The sequence below is a fragment of the Pseudorasbora parva genome, chromosome 19, assembly GCF_024679245.1.
Source record: "Pseudorasbora parva isolate DD20220531a chromosome 19, ASM2467924v1, whole genome shotgun sequence".
Taxonomy (NCBI): Eukaryota; Metazoa; Chordata; class Actinopteri; order Cypriniformes; family Gobionidae; genus Pseudorasbora; species Pseudorasbora parva.
This window is the reverse complement of record NC_090190.1, coordinates 39,186,516-39,206,722: the sequence shown is the minus strand read 5'-3', so window position 1 is coordinate 39,206,722 and position 20,207 is coordinate 39,186,516. Positions and strand designations below refer to the sequence as shown.

Genomic DNA, 20,207 nt, shown 5'->3' with positions numbered 1-20,207 from the left:
TTGAAAAAAAGAGGAAACCTTTAGAAAATGTGTGTAAGCAGTTGAAAAAAACTGTAATTGTTTTACAATCCATCAATATTAACGGTTAAAGTAAGTCTCTTTTATTTAGATAGGTGAATGTCCACGGCTCAGAATGAAACCGAACTCTGTTATCTTGCTGGTGATTTTGATCACTTATGCTGCCGGTTACAATCATTACATATATAGTGACCAGGGAGCGCGAATCACCTACACACGAGACTTTCTGCTAAATTTTAATTCCCCTGCAACGCGATTTCATCCCTATGACACATCTTTGTTACCACTGGAATGTGTCAGAGGCAACAACGTTAAAACAAGGAAACGTGGCAGGAAAGGAGGAATCCGGGAACGAGTGAGAAGACAGCCCTACAGACAATCACTTCTAACCATCATGCTCGGCGATGTCCAAAGCTTACGGAATAAGGCAGATGAGTTGCGGGCATGCACTCAGTATCTCACCGAGTACCGGCAATCCTGCCTTATCTGCCTGACAGAAAGTTGGCTTACCGAGACTCTGACTCGTCGGTCAAACTAGAGGGCTACACGCTGGTGAGGATGGACCGTAATCAGAACTACGGGAAAAGGAAAGGTGGAGGTGTGTGTGTTTGTTAATAATACATACTGTAACCCTGGTCATATTACGATGAAGCATCAGATATGTACGAAGGACATTGAATTAGTAGCGCTCTCTTTAAGGCCTTATCATTTCCAAATACACCAAATCAGACTGTTTGTTGTGTATATTGTGCCCTCTGCCGATACATTGGCCGCTGCCACTACGATTCATGAACTTGTAACTAAAGCGGAGGAAGAGACCCCCGACGCAGCTAAATTTTTGTTGGGTAACTTTAATTCATGCAGTTTAAAGGAACATTTACCTACTTATCAACAATACGTCACCTGTTCAACGCGCAATAAAGCTTGCCTTGACCATTGTTATGGAAACATCCAGGATGCGTTTTACTCTAAGCCCCTGCCCGGGTTAGGGAATTCGGACCATAATATGATTAAACTGATACCAATATATGTGTCCCGCCTACGGCGTGAGAAATCAAAAAGGTGAAGGTTAAATGCTGGACTGATGTTGCGATTGAGGCACTTCAGGATTGCCTGGAGTGCACAGATTGGAATGTCGTGACTGATCTGACTGACAATGTCAATGACGCAGCGTTCACTATATCAGGGTATGTACAATTCTGTGAGGACGCAATCATCCCCGAAAGACTGTTAAGATGTTTCCTAATAATAAGCCCTGGGTTACCCCAGAGTTAAAGCAACTCCTTAATGGGAAAAAGTGTGTGTTTAAATCAGGAGAAAGTAGAGAAGAGAAAAAGACTAAAAGATTAAAAGTAAAATCAATGACTGTAAAGCAGCATAAAAACATAAGTTAGAAAACATTTTTAAAGGTGATCCTAGGAGAGCTTGGCAGGGAGTCCAATCTATCACAGGATATAAGCCCAAGAAGCATTCGTTGGTAGCAGAGAATAACTTTAACATGGCAAATTAATTAAATGATTTTTATTGTCAATTTGATATATATGATTTTAAAGCTGAACAGAATGAAACCATTACAGAAATAAGAGACATGAAGGGTGTAGATATTGATATCGCCTTGGACGAGGTCAAATTCTATTTTAGATGTGTAAATCCTCGTAAAGCTTGTGGACCTGATGGTATGAGCTGCAGGACACTAAAGGTGTGTGTTGATCAGTTGGCTCAGCCTTTCCATAGGTTGTTTCAGCTGTCATTAGATACAGGCGTTATTCCCAGCTTATGGAAACAATTTTTAATAGTGCCTGTGCCTAAAAACAATAGACCTAAGGAGTTTAATGATCTGCGCCCTGTTGCCTTGACCTCTGCAGTTATGAAATGTTTTGAAAAATAATTTTAAAACAACTTCTCCAAGAGGTTTCACGTCTTTTAGACCCGAATCAATTTGCCTATCGTGCAGAGAGAGGTGTTGAGGATGCAGTGCTATCTTTGATGAACAGCACTCATGAGCACCTTGAACATGCTCAGAGCCTGGTGAAGATTGTGTTCATTGATTTTAGTAGTGCTTTTAATACGATCCAACCCCACTTGTTGGCGAGAAAACTACTGCATTTGGGAGTAAATCCCCAAATGATTTTATGGATCTATGACTTCTTGACAGATCGTAGTCAGAAAGTCAGATTTAATTAATGTACATCATCCTCAAAAATGATAAACACAGGGGCACCTCAAGGGTGTGTTCTGTCGCCTATCCTATACACATTATATACCAATAATTGTCAAGCTTCCTCTTCAGCTCACACTTATTTTAAATATGCTGATGATACAGCAATGGTTGGTCATTTTCTGGAAATCAATGTGAGGAAAACAAAAGAGATGGTCATAAATTTTAGTAAAAACAATGATAATTCCCCCCTCTAATATTAATGGTGAATTAGTGGAGAGGGTCTCAATGTATAAATACCTCGGAGTGGAAATTGATTTTAAATGAACTTTTAATGAATGTGCACTGAACAAAACTAAGAAAATGCACCAGCGGATGTACTTCTTCAGGAAGAGTGTGTGTCCGTATAATCTTAGTGAAAGTGGTAAACAGATTTGGCTTGCTGTCTGCTATAGAGGGGCTCAGAGAGGATATTCTACCCGAGCTCAGATTGCCCCCCTATAACAGGCAAATTGAATGAATAAAATAATGAATGAATGAGTCGTTTATATAGCGCTTTCATATGTACTACTGTACACCCAAAGCGCTTTAAACTCGTGTCAGGGATCTCTCCTCAACCACCCCCTGTGTGGTGTACAAAAGGAGGAGCAGGGGAGGAGGAGGAGGGATGCTTCAGGAACTAAAAAGGGGAAGAGGTAAGCTGCTGGTTTTATACCTTGGTATTAATTGAAAGATTAGATGGGCGTACTCCTCCCAAAATAACGTTTATTAACTTCACTTAGAAAAACACATTCTTGTAATGTTTTATAAAAGTCTACTTCAGAGTGTTCTGTCCTTTGGCCTCATCTGTGTGTTTGGAGGACCAAAGGAAACTACAGCGCATGATTAAGATGGCCAGCAGGATCATTGGAATTGACCAGGTGTCGGCAGTACAATGAGCTTATTTCAAAAAAGACTGACCAAATCCTTAATGACCCTACTCACCCTCCATATCATAAATTCATGAGAAGTAAAAGGTCAACTGGTAGAATTTTACAACACAGAATTAGAACAGAAAGGTATAATAGATCATTTGTCCCCACAGCGATCAGACTGTATAATGATCAAGCACATCGTAAGCTATCATAGTTTTAGTTACCTGTTAATATTATATATTTTAATGTTAAATGTTGGATTGTAATTGTAATTTTGTATTTGGATTGTCATTTTCTTTTTTGTAGTATTATTTCTTTTTTGTCTTTATTGTTCTATTTATAGACTGCTGTGTATTATGTGTTGTGTTTTTGAAGAATATGTTGTGATAAGGGCGCGTAATGAATGAATGACCATATGAATTTCCCCTTGTGGGATAATAAAGTTTACCTTGACCTTGACTTACCTTGGTTGGACGGTGTGGTAATTTGACAGTCAGTGCTTTGGTATTGCAAGGAAGTGACTTCATGATAGATTTTTGTGTGTAATGTGTGTTTAGTTTTTTGCAAATCACGGTGTGTAGAGTTTTGCAGCAAGTGTGAGGCTGACCTTATAGTTGTGCAAATACGGGCTGATGTTTTGCTTCATAAGAGTAAGGTTTTGCTAATAGTGTACTACTTTTAATTTTAGTGTGTAAGCAATCCAAAAAAACTGTAAAAATAAAAAAAACACTTCAAACGAAATTTAATTTTTCTTTCGCTGTTGCCGAAAGGTTGATTAACGCGTTTGTTTTCTCGCGGTTAGATTATTGTAATGCCCTTCTTTGTCAGAGTTTCCAAATCTTGTATTAACAAACTTCAATATTTGCAAAACTCTGCGGCTAGAATTGTATCTGGGGCGAGGGCAGTTGATCACATAACTCCTGTTTTGGCTTCCAGTCAAATTTCGTGTTGATTTTAAAGTCCTGATGTTAACATGTAAGGCATTGGATGGTTTGGCTCCTCAGTACTTAACCGAGTTTTTAATACCGTACACGTCTAGTCGTAACCTGCGTTCTTCTCAGAGTGGGCTTTTAGTCGTTCCTAACACTCGGCTTCGCTCGAGGGGTGATAGGGCTCTCTCATCTTATGCCCCCAAATTGTGGAATTCTCTCCCGTCTGACATCAGGGAAGCTCATTCTTTAGTCAGTTTTAAAACTCATCTTAAAATGTTTTTTGTTTTTTAATTGCATTTTTTATTTGTTGTTTATTTACTGTTATTTCCTTTTATATTACTTTTTTTTCTTATATATATATATACATTGTTGTGGTTTTTGTGATGTGAAGCGCTTTGAGAAAGCAACTTTTAAAGGCGCTATACAAAATAAATGTATTGTTATTATTATTATTATTATTATTATTATTATTATTATTATTATTATACTTTTGTTTGCTATTTCCAGCTGTTTGTATCACTGATGTTTGCAGGCAGAAGAATGAAGAGAGGCAGATACAATTTCAAAAGATGTTAAAGATTCTCAGGCGGGTCAAAACACGCGATACACAACGGAGATCAGATAAAGACTAAAGGGAAACAGCAGAACTTAAATTGGGAACACAAACGAGATAATAGACCAGACACAGCCGAAGAGAAATAACTAATTAGGGTTACCATGGTGACACATGAGCGGCGGGAAACTGGAACAAAGGAACATGTGATCAGGAAACAGAACGACAACACACACTGACAGACAAATGAACACACACTGGACAAAACAGAACATAACTTACAATTTGGCGATTATTTTATGACACTACAATCTCTTTTACTGAAGGCTACCGAAAGCTAATAGACAACCTTATAATGTCTGCTTCTAATTTATTACTTTAACATAATAGTGTGTGTGTTAAATTATATACATTTTGTATTTTTTGTACCATTTAAAAATAAATAAAAAAAGATATTACATTTTTGTTCCTGAAATCCACCCTTCTGCTGGGATCAGGACAATCCTTTTTTATCAAATGTATCCCAATCCTACTAAATAAGTTTTGAACAACACAAACTGATGATTAGACCCACATTTACTGTGTGTGTGTGTGTGTGTGTGTGTGTGTGTGTGTGTGTGTGTGTGTGTGTGTGTGTGTGTATCGTGTAGGTGGAGGTGTACGTGTGTGTGTCTGTGTGTGTGTGTGTGTGTGTGTGTGTGTGTGTGTGTGTGTCCATGAGGGCCACCAGCGAGCCAATAGACACACACCTCAGCTGTAAAGTTCAGATGATTGTAGTGATGTGTCAGTTGTGTAGAAGTAGAAGATGTTGATTGTGTTGTTGAGCTGTGAGAAAGCATCATTACACTGTTACTGGAACTGAACGCTTTAAATATTTACCCTCAGATAGAAATGATTTGAGACATTTTATTTTTTAGTGTGGGAGGATGTGATGACCTCAAAGAATACACAGGTGAAAAAGACACAATATTAAATATTATTAAAACTATATTTGAAATTCGAGTATTATCCATTATATATTTCTAAAAAGTATAATAAATATATTCTTAGTTAAGCTTTTAGGAAATATGCTAAACACAAGCATAATTTAAGTGAAGGTTTCGTGTATTTACAAAAAAACTCTTATTTTACTCTTTCTCAAAGTATATTTGATGTGTATTTTGTGTGAGAACAGTAAAATGATTGAGCTCAAGCGTGCTGCGTAACACTGGTTACTAGAGTTAGACTTTAATGATAATATTTTACAGTTTCACTGTCGAGAGATGGGAGAAAAAATTATAAAATAAATGGAAAAAAAATATTTATTGAATAAGCATTATATTTTTACAAATTAAAATATGCAATTATAGCTGACAAATTAAAATAAAAAATAGCAGCACATGCTTTTTTCATATTTAATTATTAAGATCATTACTTTCATCTCATTTCATATTGGGCTGTAAATTCATTTATTGTGTTTGACAGGTGTGATGATCAGAGGAGTTGAGTTTTTACCTCCATCATTACGGCACGGGCTAAAATATGGATAGAGTTTCTCAGTGAAAGACTGAGCAGTGAAAGAGTAGATATGAGAGCTGGACTCCACATCATAAAAGGAGACGAGACCCTCCTCATAATCCACAAACACACCGACCCGCTGCGGCTTCACTCTCAGACACAGAGAGACTGAAGGATCAGCACAGGCTTTATATTCATTCCCATTCCTCAGCCACACAGTCCAGAATCCATCACTGGGACTCAGTGTGATCTTTCCCTTCCTATTAACGGATTCTCTGACCACTCCTAAAGTCCATTCAGTCTTTCCCTTCACCTGCACCTCAAAATAAAATCTCCCTGAGGAGAATCCCTCTTTTCCCAGGACAATTACATATCTATCAAATCTCTCTGGTGTGTCTGGGAGTTCCTGTCTAATGTCTCCATGTCTCACTTGTTTTCCATCATCAGACAGGATGAGTTTAGGATGAGCTGTATCAGGATCCAGAGTCACATCCACTGAGAAAACAGAGAATATGAATCATAACTCAATACACACACACACACACACACACACACACACACACACACACACACACACACACACACACACACACACACACACAGTACCTGCATACTGCTGCATCCTCTTCAGAACTGTAGAGACAATAAAACATCATCAGATCTTTGACATGTTTAAGTGAAATTATAGACAAGATTTAAGATTATATTTTATTTAAGTCTCTGATATTCAGAGAATCAAACAGAAACTTCTGTGATTGGCTGCTGTGAGACTTCAGTGTAAACTCCCACTGCTGTGATTGGCTGCTGTGAGACTTCAGTGTAAACGCCCACTACTGTGATTGGCTGCTGTGAGACTTCAGTGTAAACGCCCACTGCTGTGATTGGCTGCTGTGAGACTTCAGTGTAAACGCCCACTACTGTGATTGGCTGCTGTGAGACTTCAGTGTAAACGCCCACTGCTGTGATTGGCTGCTGTGAGACTTCAGTGTAAACGCCCACTGCTGTGATTGGCTGCTGTAAGACTTCAGTGTAAACGCCCACTGCTGTGATTGGCTGCTCAGTGTCAACACCCACTGCTGTGATTGGCTGCTGTGAGACTTCAGTGTAAACGCCCACTGCTGTGATTGGCTACTGTGAGACTTCAGTGTAAACGCCCACTGCTGTGATTGGCTGCTGTGAGACTTCAGTGTAAACACCCACTGCTGTGATAGGCTGCTGTGAGACTTCAGTGTAAACGCCCACTGCTGTGATTGGCTGACATCTTTGCGTTTGAAATAAGTATTACATATGGGACACTCAAATACTTTGACTGCGTTGTTACGTGTTGATTATATTTAGATCTATTCCCATCCCATGAAAGGTTGCAGTGATAAGCGTTGAGCAGGTGACGTGACATTGATCTCATCATTGCAGCGATTAATGCACTCTCACGAATGCTTTCATCATAACTAACAATGCAGACACAAATCTTTACATGACCCATTTAAATAAGTGACGTATTTAATCTCACTTTATTAACCAATATATCTGCTGCTGACCTTTGATGATCCATTTCAACCACACTAATACGCAAAATTACTTTAGATAAACCACATTTGTGTTTATTATTATTATTATTATTATTATTATTATTATTATTATTATTATTATTATTATTGTTGAAGTAAGAGTCTTGAATTTTCTTTAGCCTGAGGCTTTTTATTTTACTTTTGTTGTGAAAAGGTCTTTACATTTGCCAAAACTGCACTGTAAAAAAAATACGGTAACACTTTACTTGAAGGGGTGTGCATAAGACTGACATGACACCTTCATAATCATGACATGTGTCATGAATATGAAGGAGTTTTTATGCATGTTTATGACAACTGTCATTAAGTGTAATTCGCTTAATTATGTCATTTTTAATGCAATGATGACATTTCGGAGTTGTCTTTATTATGACAACTTGACATAAACCAATACATCACAACCTGTCAGTGTCTTTGTCATGACAACTTGACATTACCAAGACAACATAACCTGTCATAAACAGACATGAAATGACATAGCAGATTAATTATCAAATTTAAGAAACTACTTAGCTTTTTGGGTTTACATTACATTAGTTGCTAGGCAACGTGGGGGAGAGGATGCTGGCGTTGTCTGTTCGCCGCTTCTCCACCCACAAGTCATGTTAACTTTACTATTAAATTTAGATTTTATTTTATTTTCTTATGTTTGTGACTAGTCTAACAGAGCTACTATTGGGACTGTTGCTGATTGCTGGCAGCCACTGAGAGGACGTTGTTTGCTGTTTTTTCACCGCTTCTCTTCTGTTTTTGTTTGAATATGTGGTTGGTTTTGGTTTGAAGGACATTTGATGTTGCTCGCTGCGGCTGCTCTCTCTTCTGGGTGTCGGCTCGTGGTCTCCCTCGGGCTTGAGCTGCATGGTGGCTGAAGTTTGCACCAGGCTAGCGTCATCAGCGTCCGGCATGATGTTGAGATGTAATTTTTACTTGTTATTCATGTATTGTTATTTTTTCCCTTTGTTGCACTTTGAGATTATTCGGAATGAAAAGTGCGTTATAAATAAAATATATTATTATTATTATTATTATTATTAAACTGTCATGTGGTTGGTTTTGACAGTGGCTGTCATTAGGCTATTATAATGTCATGATTTTTTAATAAATTTAATTTGTCATTTACATGTCATTAAGTGTCAATACTGTGTCAAAATATTTTATAACATTGTCATGAATATATTTCTTAACCTAAACTACAGTGGTACAAGTTGAATTTGTCACTAACATGTCATTAACTGTCAATACTGTGTCAAATTATTTCATAACATTGTCATGAATATATTTCTTGACCTAAACTACAGTGGTACAAGTTGAATTTGTCATTAACATGTCATTAAGTGTCAATACTGTGTCAAATTATTTTATAACAGTGTCATGAATATTTAGCTTGACCTGAAATATGGCATCATAGAGGAAATCGTACAGAGTCATTAAAAACTATTAATATAACTCAAAATGATAGAGTGGCATAGACATATACACCTATATGATGATGTCTATGGTGGCACCACTGGTTATGTGTACGCTGTAACAGTTGTTGGCAGAGCCTCAGTCAGGTTAGTTTGTTTAGGTGTTTAATGTCAATTTAGTTTGCAGTAAGTAAAAACAATTCACAACAACGTTATTTTGGGTTTAATATACTTTATTTAAACTTTCGCTCACTCTTTAACGAATAGTTTGAGTTTATTCTTACCATTCCGTTTGTTATGGTGGAGTCTCGTGTGCTGGTGCACCGTCTAAAGAGGTTCGGGCGGAAACGTTGGCCCTACATATAATGTTCCTGCCTAGGCTCTAGCCACAACCATTCCTTGTTCAGCCCGGGGTGGGGCTCTAAAGACTATTTCTCTTATTTTTATACATCGGAAGATAATTTATAAAGTGAAGTCATTTGACAACGTGTTATTTTTCTGTGTTTGTTTATGTGTGTATATGATGTTGATATATATATGTTTATTTTGTGTAATGGCCATTATTTGTGTACGTGTTTTCCCCTTTTTGCGTTAATTGGTGCTGGTCACCTGTGTATAAATTAATGCCTTGTGTTTTTAAGAGTCAGTTCTGTGAGAGGGCAGGTCTTAAAAATTAAATGATTGATTTTATTTCTCGAACTCCTTTTCATATTTTTAAGACATTTGAAATTGTCTATTATCTAACCTTCTGTTGAAGCTGGTGGAGGAAACTTAAAAAATAAAATAAAACATTGTGAACTGAAAAATATTAATGATGCTGTTATTAAAAAATAATTTGACAGCGTATTAACACCTAATTACATTTTAATGACAAATTAAACTTTTGCCACTGAAAATTTTTTATGACATTATAATGGCCTCAGTCAACATCAAAACCAACCACATGACAGTTTAAGGTTAACCCTAAAAGCTAAGTAAGTTTCTTAAATTTGATAATCTGTTATGTCTGTTTATGACAGGTTATGTTGTCTTGGTAATGTCAAGTTGTCATGACAAAGACACTGACAGGTTGTGATGTATTGGTTTATGTCAAGTTGTCATAATAAAGACATCTCCGAAATGTCATCATTGCATTAAAAATGACATAATTAAGCGAATGAACTTAATGACAGTTGTCATAAACATGCATAAAAACTCCTTCATATTCATGACATGTGTCATGTCATGATTATGAAGGTGTCATGTCAGTCTTATGCACACCCCTTCAAGTAAAGTGTTACCAAAAATACTGTCAAATTAACAGTAACTTACTGTCAACAATTATCCAGTAGTTGCTGTATTTCATTCAGCAGTAAAATTACTGTAACACTAACTACAGTAGAGTTTAGCATCCTGTGACATTGAATACAGCAATTTACTGTTATTCTTAGCATGAAACTGTTGAGAAAAACAGTATAATACTGTGAAGACAATAGAAATCATTTACAGTGTGGACTTCTGTCTTTCTGTTATTAAAAACAAACAAACAAGCAACAAACTATAATACAAAAGTAACGTAACACTACTTTCCATAAAAGTTAACTAAGAAACGCAATTAGTTACTTTTTTAGGTACTAACCCAATATTGTAAAGCATTACTTTTAAATGTAACGTTCCCCAACACTGCTGATGTTTAAAGATGATGAATATATGTATCTGTGCGGTGTGTTTGATATTGTCGTACCAGTGTGTGTGAGTTTCTCCTGTAGAGTGTCCTGCAGTTGAGTCAGAGCTCTCCTCAGAGTCTCCAGACTCTCATCAGTCTTCACACTGATCTCAGGCCAGTTCCTGGTGTCTCTAGAGCTGCACAGGGATGAGTAAATCTACAGCAGGAGAGAGGAGAAATCCTTCAGCATGGGGAGTGTTATGGTGTCATATACTGCATTATCATTGATCAGAGAGATGCTGACTGACCTGTAGGAGGTGGAGGTGATCTTCAGTGTGTGAGAGCTGCTCCAGCTCAGTGTTTCTCATCTTTAGCTCAGTGATCTCCTGCTCCAGCTCTTCAATGAGCTCTTCCTCCTGTTTCTCCAAAGCTTTCTGCTGCTCCTCCATCATCTCCAGCAGTTCAGTCTGACATCTCTCAATGGAGCGGATGAGATCAGTGAAGAGCTCAACACGGGCTGCTTTCTCCTCCTCTGTGTTTCTCTGCTCAACCAGGACAATCAACCAATGATTAGTGGTGTTTGATAAGACAAGAATCAGTGTTACTATTGCTCATACTATACTATAGCAAAACCCCTCAAATGAAGTATTCTAGAAGAATTGTTGCTGTGACGGCGCAATAACTAGCCTGACAAGCCAGACCCACATCAAGATGTTTGGTCTGAAAACTCACCATTGACGGCTCAATCCGAGGGGCGGATAAACGGTTGTCTTTCAAACTCCCTCTGCACGCGATAGGATAGCACTACACCAACCAGAGCAACGAAGGTGAAGCAGAGCTCGCTGATAGATTAAACATTCACCGTATTCGGTCGGCTAAACTCCGAACACATCTTTCCTTTTTAAGAATGACTTCAGTGCCGTTCTTTGTTCTTTTCTCAGAGAAAAGCTCAACTCCAAGTTTTCCAGAGTCGCGGTCAAAGCTGATTCGAAAGACCGCCGCCGTTCGCCAGTTTCTGTGTTTACCATAGACAGTAAAAGAATTGGACACAGCGACCCCATAGACTACAACGGCAAAAAGTGAAGTCAATTAGAAGCACTCACTTCCTGATGGCTGAGCGAACTGCGCAGGCTCAGACTGAGCAAGACGATGAAGATGTGACGTAAGCAACCTGTCTGACAGCTGGAGGTCTTCTAGTCAGTGCCGCTTCTAGGCATAGGCAAGCTAGGCGGTCACCTAGGGCACCAACAGCTGGGGGGCGCCAGTGAGCCCCCACCCCAACAAGATTTTTTAGTTATTTCATATATATTTTATTATTAATATTTTGTACGTTTGCTATTTCGAGGCATTATGATTAGTTGTGATTATTGGAGTGAAGTCGCCATGGTGATAGTGGCGCTGCTGTAATGAGATCATGTAGAGGCCGGCAGGGAACGTCGTCCTCCGTGCTTTAGTTTCATCATCATGAAGAGGTCAAAGCCATCAGGGCTCAGTATCATAAAAAGAAAAAAGAGGAAATATAAAAAAGAAAGCGAAATATACAAGTATGCTAGACTACTTACTGGTTACTTGTTCTCTACTAAGCTGGTCGCTCTATCATAACATTGAGCAAAACATTACACTGAATATTAGTACTGGATGGATCACACGCCATGATCATTTCAGGTGCAGAACATTATAGCAGTTAATTTGAATAATTAAAAAAATGATGCTATCGTTAGCCTATTTTTACAAAAGCAGCTTCTACGGGCGATAGTGTAAGATACAATGTAATGGAGCCTTTTATGCATTGTTGTGTTTCTTTATTAATAAATAATGGACAAATGGAGTCTTTAAACGCCTCAGATGTAAAGTTATTCACTGTCAAAGTGACGCAAAAACAAATGGGAGTCAATGGGATGCTAACAGCAGGTGAGGGCTTGGTTACTAATGGCCGCCCCTATGGGTGGAACGCTTTCCGAGTGCTAGATTACCCCCTTGGGGATTACTAGTAGCACACAAGCGCAACTCTGCTGCTACTGTTAAGCTCCGCTCACTGACTCTATACACGATGTGATTGGCCTGACCAGAGTCTAGATTTTTAGGCTACCCAATGACTGCTGCTTATATACACTCATAATGAAGATCGACAGGACTGGCTCCTCCTGCATCTGTGTAGAGATCTTCATATAATGACATTATTTTAAACTCACTTTTCTGACTTCTGCTGAGTGTTTGACGTCTTGAATCTTCTTGATTCTGTCCTGGATCATCTGCTGCACGTCTTTCTGTGTCTTCATCAGTTGAGTCTATAGACACAGAACAACACAATATGTTTTCAAAACTGATTCATTTATAATAAAGAGCATGTGATTCTTCATGATAAGAGCCTTTGAAATCAGTTTGTCAGTAACTTCTACCTTCTTCTCTTCACTCTCCTCTTCTAGAGGAACAGTGTTGTGGTTCTTGTGGTCTTTCAAAGCACACATCGGACACACACACGTCTGATCATCTCTACAGAACAGCTCCAGAGGCCTCTCATGTTTCTGACAGATATAGTCCTCCAGATTCCTCACAGGATTGATCAGTTTGTGTTTCTTTAAACCTGCCACTCTCAAATGAGGCTCCAGGTGAGTTTCACAGTAAGAGCTCTGACACACCAGACACGACTTCAGGGCTTTCTGCTTTCTGTCCTTACAGACGTCACACACAACTTCAGGTTTTTTCAGAACTTCAGGTTTTTTCTCAGGACTTTTCTTTTTATAGTGATCTACAAGCTCTCTGAGTGTGGTATTAATCTTGAGATCAGGTCTGTGCTTGAATGTTTCTTTACAGTATGGACAGTTGCAGGTCTGGCTGTTGTCCCAGCACTTATTCAGACAGGTCTTGCAGAAGTTGTGTCCACATGGAGTGGTGACTGGATCAGTGAACACGTCCAGACATATAGAGCACTGAAGCTCGTCTGTCAGTCGACCGCTGGAGGAAGACATGACTGGAGAGAGAAATGAAGAAGAGAAATCACTACTAGTCTAAAGTCTGGAGACACTTGAACAACAGAATTCAAGTTTCTCATGTAGAGACTTTTAGTTTGAAGAGCTTAAATTTAAAAATATTGAGATGATGATGATTTTATTATATGGATGAATTAGAGCAGATAAGAAAATAATGTTTAAAAGAATCCCATGATTCCCCTCATGAATTAGGTTGAAGGTAAAGAGCAGCTTTGAAAAATATCTAATATGATTTCTCAAATATATAAGAAGTCATGTATAATCTGGTCGTTACTGCAAAATGAATCCAGACAAGCTGATCAGTGCCTTAATGTGAAGTAGTACTGTATATTCCTGAACTGTACATTTAAAATATCACCATATGAGAAGAGTTAAAGTCATTCATGCACTAATTCAATCTTTACTGAGTTATTGACTTACATGGAGGTAAAGTTTCAATACTGTGTCTCCTGGTTTTTCTTTCTTTTGTTGATGTTGGTGAAGATTCTGCCATTGTTCTGTCCTTCTTCAAGACATTTCAAGAAATAAAATAAATAAATTATGACCAATAGACTGATAAGACCGATCTAAGCCCATTCTCTCCTGTATTTGTTCACTGAAGTTTAAATGAAATCTTGCCTCAAAAGTCAGATTTGGGGTTACTTCATATTCTCTCATGATCCTTTAATAAATATTTCAATTAAAGTGTTAAAATCTCATAAACACAATCACTCCTCATACAGACTCATAAACTCACTGAACAATCTGAACTATGACCTTCTGTTTAGATAATAATTATAATAATTTGTTCGATTTATATAGCGCTTTTCAAGGCACTCAAAGCGCTTTACATTGAAGGCGGGAATCTCCTCAACCACCACCAATGTGCAGCATCCACCCGGGTGATGCTACGGCAGCCATATTAGAAGCAGAAACAGTACAAAGGTCACATGCTTACCTACGAATAAATATATAACTCCACAAAATAAACATAAATACTGTATGACCAAGTGTAGCTTGTATGAATAAGGATAGTTTTAATCTTCAATATAAATGTGATTTTAGCAGGTTTGTCAAATCTGTCTGCAGTTCATTTTACTTCCTGTTTCTTTAGTTTTTATGTATTGTGACAAAATGACAGAAACACTAAACTTTGCTTTACAACCAATCAAATGACATTTTTAATGCAATTCTGATTTCATTTCAGTGCAGTAAACTAAAGTAGTCGAGTATTTGACATGATTAAACCTGGTTCTGTTCAACTTATCCCAGTTTGACATAAACCCACTAAACCAGATCACTTCCATTAGAAACCTGTTCAGCTCAATCTCTCTTATATTTCTGTCATTACCTGTGAGGATCAGATGTGTCCACAGGACTCTCTGAGCGGATCAGTCATATTCTGTTGTTTGAAGAGGTTGATCGTTTCAGGCGTCCATGCTGTTGCAGATCAAGTTAGTTTCACTTTCTCTGAATCTCTCTGAACTGCAGTGATGTCAGAGCTCCTCCTGTATTCACACACTTACATTCGTCCCTGTATTCAGTGTGTTGGGTTCATGTGTGTCTGTTTGTGTTTAATCTCATTCTTTAATATATAGACGATACAAGAGGACCAAAGAAGAAATATTTGTATGCATTTCTAAATGTCTTTTGTGATCCACTGAAGAAAGTCCCTCAGGTTCAGAACGACATGATGAGTAAATGATGACAGAAAGCTGCTCTTCCTTTTAAACATCTTACTTTTGTGCCGGTTTTCCAAAGCAAAATCCGATTGGATCACCCTGATCCAGATACACACTTTAATCTGGATTACTAGTGCTCTACGGAGCCCCTAAAGCAGCTCTTCTTTGAGGGCCAGATTTTAAAAATGTAAATATGACCCGGGCCAAACTTTTACCATTCTCTTATAACCTATTATATATTACTGTGTCATAACTAATATGTTGTTTTTGTCACTTATTGGTCATATCTTAAAAAACATGCACACAGCTTGTATCCAGTATTTTGCCTTTTAATATTTACTTATAAATAATTTCTTATTTAAGTCATACTTTAAAATACAGTTTAACAAATGTTAATAGTTCAACTATGAACATTGTACAAAAAGTTCAAAGCAAGTGTAAATAATCATCACGTCAATGATCAACATACTGTATTTGTACAGCACTGTAACTGTAATGCAGAGCTCCTAAACGTCTTTTGTTTATAACTGTTTAACTTTGATACATTGTTACATTTCAAGAAAATATATGCAAGTATTCACAACCTATGCCGGTCTTTTGCTAATGACTAAAATTGCATTTGCTTGATCTTGAAAGAGCAGCAAAAAATTGGGCCCAGAGCTGTACACATCCTCCAGACAGAAATGAACTCTCAGCATCAGATGACGTCTGGATGTCTATGAGCTCCTGCAGCAATCCTTCATCGAGTGAAATGAGCGCCTCTTTGGCTTTAGAAGCAAACGCTCGTCCCGCATCAACACTAAACGGGTCCTTGACACACTGCATCACCTCGAGGGGTAAACTGAAGTCGTCAAACCTCGCAGCAAAATTAAAACACAGTTTTTCCAAAAATCTGTCATATCTCTGGTAGTTTTTGCTGACGTCCCACAGTGTTGGGAAATGCAGCATTTTCACAATATTCAAATCGGTTACAAACAAGTCCATCTTGCTTTTCTCCACAATATCACTCACGGTTTAATCCTTTCCCTGCAACTCCAGATTAATAGCCTGAGAAGCCAGACCCACATCAAGATATTTGGTCTGGAAACTCACCATTGACAGCTCAATCCGAGGGGCGGATAAACGGTTGTCTTTCAAACTCCCTCTGCACGCGATAGGATAGCGCTACACCCATAGACATCATATAGATAGACGCCCTATCGAGCGCTACTTCCTATTGGTACGGTCGAGCCGTGGAGCCGCCATCTTGGACCGGTCGCCAGCTCCACTCAGTGTAACTTGTTTGTCAGGTGCAGTGAGCTGTCAGCGAATTTAATCAAATCTCACTGAATACCTAACCGATTGTAACGCGTTTTTTTTTTTTTTTTGCTGCAAAGGTCATTAATCTAGCTATGATACAGGACACATGGTTCAGCGTATTTCAATATTCTTAAGCCATATTCGGATGGTAATTGTTTCTCGTGGGGTCGTAAGGTATTTTTCGGATGCATTTTAAAGATCTAAAGCCTACACTTTTATTACTAAAATGCTGGAAAGTATTTACAAGAATAATCTTTCATCACCGCTTAAAAGAGAAAGAGAAAAAAAACACTTAAACATTTGAAATGAGCCGTTATTTCCGCTCATTTTTAAAATGACTTTTTTTAAACAAGACATTTAAATAAAATAATAATGTCTTATTATTAAATATGATTTTTTAAATCCTTTTTATTCCAAGCATATGACATTTTTACAGCAGACAATCATTTGAATTACCACGTGAGCAGTGTTTCCCAGGTGCGGAGGATCACTCGCTCCTCCACCGGGAATATATCGCCATCCGAATAGACTAGTTTTATCACTGAGGTGGCCTGCAAATGTATTTTACAGACGTCCACATGAGAAACAATTACCGTCCGAATAGGGTTATAGTGGGCGTAACAGTTACATAATATTCTGATATAAGATATAAAGTGTCCAGACGTCCAAAATCAAAATATGTGATATAGGATATACGGGGATTTATAAAACCACACAATATATATAAACAGAGAGTTGAAGTAAAATAAGATATTTTAATAAGTTGAAAAAATGTATAATGATTTGTGACACTCGCTCTTGCTCACACACACACACACACACACACACACACACACACACACACACACTAGTGTTGTAGTACTCGAGATCGGTCTTGGTCTCGAGACCACTTTTTAAAGGTCTTGGTCTCGTCTCGGTATCGACCGCATTTTTACTCGGTCTCGTCTCGGGCGAAGATGACTCGGGATTTTGTCTCAAGACCGGTCAAGACCACAGCTGAAGGCATATAAAGAGCAGAGAACTCCACAATGCGCGCACTCTCTCTGTCTTCAAAATAAGCAGATAAGCTCTCTCTGACACTTCACATATTAAGCTACATTAAAAGTTCAGAAAACCGAATCCATGTTGAACGTTGCGCATTCGGACAACTGTTTTGAAGTACCGCTCGGTGTGAATTGCGCTCAAAAAACGTTTGACCAGCTAAACAGCTGACGTAAATCATACATTAAATAAACAGGAAACAATTTCTATCCAGTTATGAAGTGTTTTCTGTGTGACAAACCTTCCGCGATGTTCTGACAGCCGTGATTCACACACAACGGGTCTGCTAATGTCCGATTCACGACCAAATGACTCATTTGAACCGAATCATTTTAACGACGGTAATAAGAACTGATCTGTTTAACAATGAACTGAACGAATCAGTTTAATCATTTACTCAGAACACCTCAGAAATGAGAACACAAGTGTGCTTACCCAATTTAGCAAGAGTGGAGAGGAAGATTTATTAGTTTTAACTATCCACAGTATTTCAGCTTATGTATGTTGAATGTGTAGTAAAATAAATAGTCTAAAATCATTTAGTTTAGACTGGAGTGAGGTGAAAACAGAACAAAGTTGTTTGTTAGCTAGCTGATCATTTTATTAAATTGTATATGGCAGAAAATGTGGCTATTTGTTAACTGTTAATGCTATTTCTAATATTGATATGATTATATACCAAAACAATTCAACCTGTTGGAACAAAAGAAACATCAAGATAAGAGATCATACATAATATGAGATATAAACATAAGATAATAAAAAATGATTGTTTCGTTGCATTGTGAGATATTTGTTAAATCAAACTGTAGTTAATCAAAAAATGCAAGTACAGGGTTTCTTTTCCTTGTTGTTGCACAATAAAGCTGCACAATAAAGCTGCAATAACATTTTCAATTTGTAAATAAAAAATATGTACATATATAAAATAATTTGCTTAAGCAGCATACTAACATATCTGTATGATACATCTTCCACCTCCTGTTATTCACATTCATTTAAGACATAATGGACTGTGTCTGAGATTAATACCTCATCCAGATTAGCATTCTTAGGGAACTTTGAGTTTTAAAATGGGCACGAGCGCTTTTCACAAAACAAAACACAAAACTGTTTGGTGTTTGTGTCCACCATAGACTGTAAACAATATGGACACGTCGTCTTCAGTGCCTCCCATTGACGAAAAGTTAAGTGTAATTTACTTATAGAAGAAAAAGATTAATTTCCACAAAGCTGCAATGCCTTTTGATTATTTGATCAAAACTTCTCTCATGGTACACTTACACACCCACACATACGAGAGAAGTGCCAATCATTATGCATATTCCACATTTTATCATAAGTGTGGGGACATTCATTGGTCTCGGTCTTGACTCGGTCTCGGCCTGTCTTGGTCTTGGTCTTGACTCGGTCTCGGCCCTTCAAAGTCTTGGTCTTGTCTTGGTCTCGGCCCTTCAAAGTCTTGGTCTTGTCTTGGTCTCGGCCCTTCAAAGTCTTGGTCTTGACTCGGTCTCGGCCCTTCAAAGTCTTGGTCTTGTCTTGGTCTCGGCCCTTCAAAGTCTTGGTCTTGTCTTGGTCTCGGCCCTTCAAAGTCTTGGTCTTGACTAGGTCTCGGCCCTTCAAAGTCTTGGTCTTGTCTTGGTCTCGGCCCTTCAAAGTCTTGGTCTTGTCTTGGTCTCGGTTTAGGTGGTCTTGACTACAACACTAACACACACACACACACACACACACACACACACACACACACACACACACACACACACACACACACTAAATATATAATATTCTGATAAAGTTCCGGCATCAGCCTTTGTGATTGGGATTGTTCTGTTCGTCTTCATCTGCAACACAACGACAGTTATTATGCCCGGTCAGCAATGCATGTATTTAACTTCAGATTGGATTGTGTTGGTACTAATAGGCACATAATGTTACCAAACGCTAAAAGTAAGTTTCGTGCATCTAACAAGTGCTTTCTAACATCTTTTTGATCTGAATAGTAACTTAAGTTATGTGGAAAACACTTGAGTTGAGGGAGATACATAGCTTAGCTAACATTAGCTAGCTACGATTTCAGTACAGTACTATCAAAGATCCTTGCTCCTTCTCAATTATCTGGATTTAAGGACAAAATACAACCAATAGTACGATGGCAAAGCTAAATCTTACTTGTGAAAAGTAATCCCGCGAGCCCTACCTGCGATGGTTCGCCGATTAGAACAGGAAAATGCTGCACAGTGCTCTGGCATCTTAACTGCTGCTATGCAACGAAACTAGGAGTATGACCGGTTCAAAATGGCCGCCGCAAATCTCGGCGCCCTATATGATGTCTATGGCTACACCAACCAGAGCAACGAAGGTGAAGCAGAGCTCGCTGACAGATTAAACATTCGCCGTATCCGGTCGGCTAAACTACGAACACATCTTCCCTTCTTAAGAATGACTTCAGTGCCGTTCTTTGTTCTTTTCTCAGAGAAAAGCTTAACTCCAAGTCTTCTGGAGTCGCAGTCAGAGCTGATTCGAAA

The 20,207-nt window shown here is 38.2% G+C and overlaps 1 protein-coding gene across 1 annotated transcript in view; it reads right to left on the bottom strand.

The window, feature by feature from the left end:
• The window catches only part of LOC137047408 (uncharacterized), a 35,603-nt gene extending 20,490 nt beyond the window's left edge, over positions 1-15,113 (bottom strand). Inside the window, exons 1-8 of the mRNA XM_067425038.1 lie at positions 15,012-15,113; positions 14,102-14,186; positions 13,091-13,662; positions 12,884-12,979; positions 11,000-11,233; positions 10,770-10,908; positions 6,679-6,705; positions 6,021-6,567 (exon numbers count right to left, since the gene is read on the bottom strand). Coding sequence (XP_067281139.1) covers positions 6,021-6,567; positions 6,679-6,705; positions 10,770-10,908; positions 11,000-11,233; positions 12,884-12,979; positions 13,091-13,662; positions 14,102-14,174 — 1,688 coding nt within the window. The 5' untranslated portion in view covers positions 14,175-14,186; positions 15,012-15,113. The remainder of the gene's footprint in view (positions 1-6,020; positions 6,568-6,678; positions 6,706-10,769; positions 10,909-10,999; positions 11,234-12,883; positions 12,980-13,090; positions 13,663-14,101; positions 14,187-15,011) is intronic.
• Positions 15,114-20,207: the final 5,094 nt, after the last annotated feature.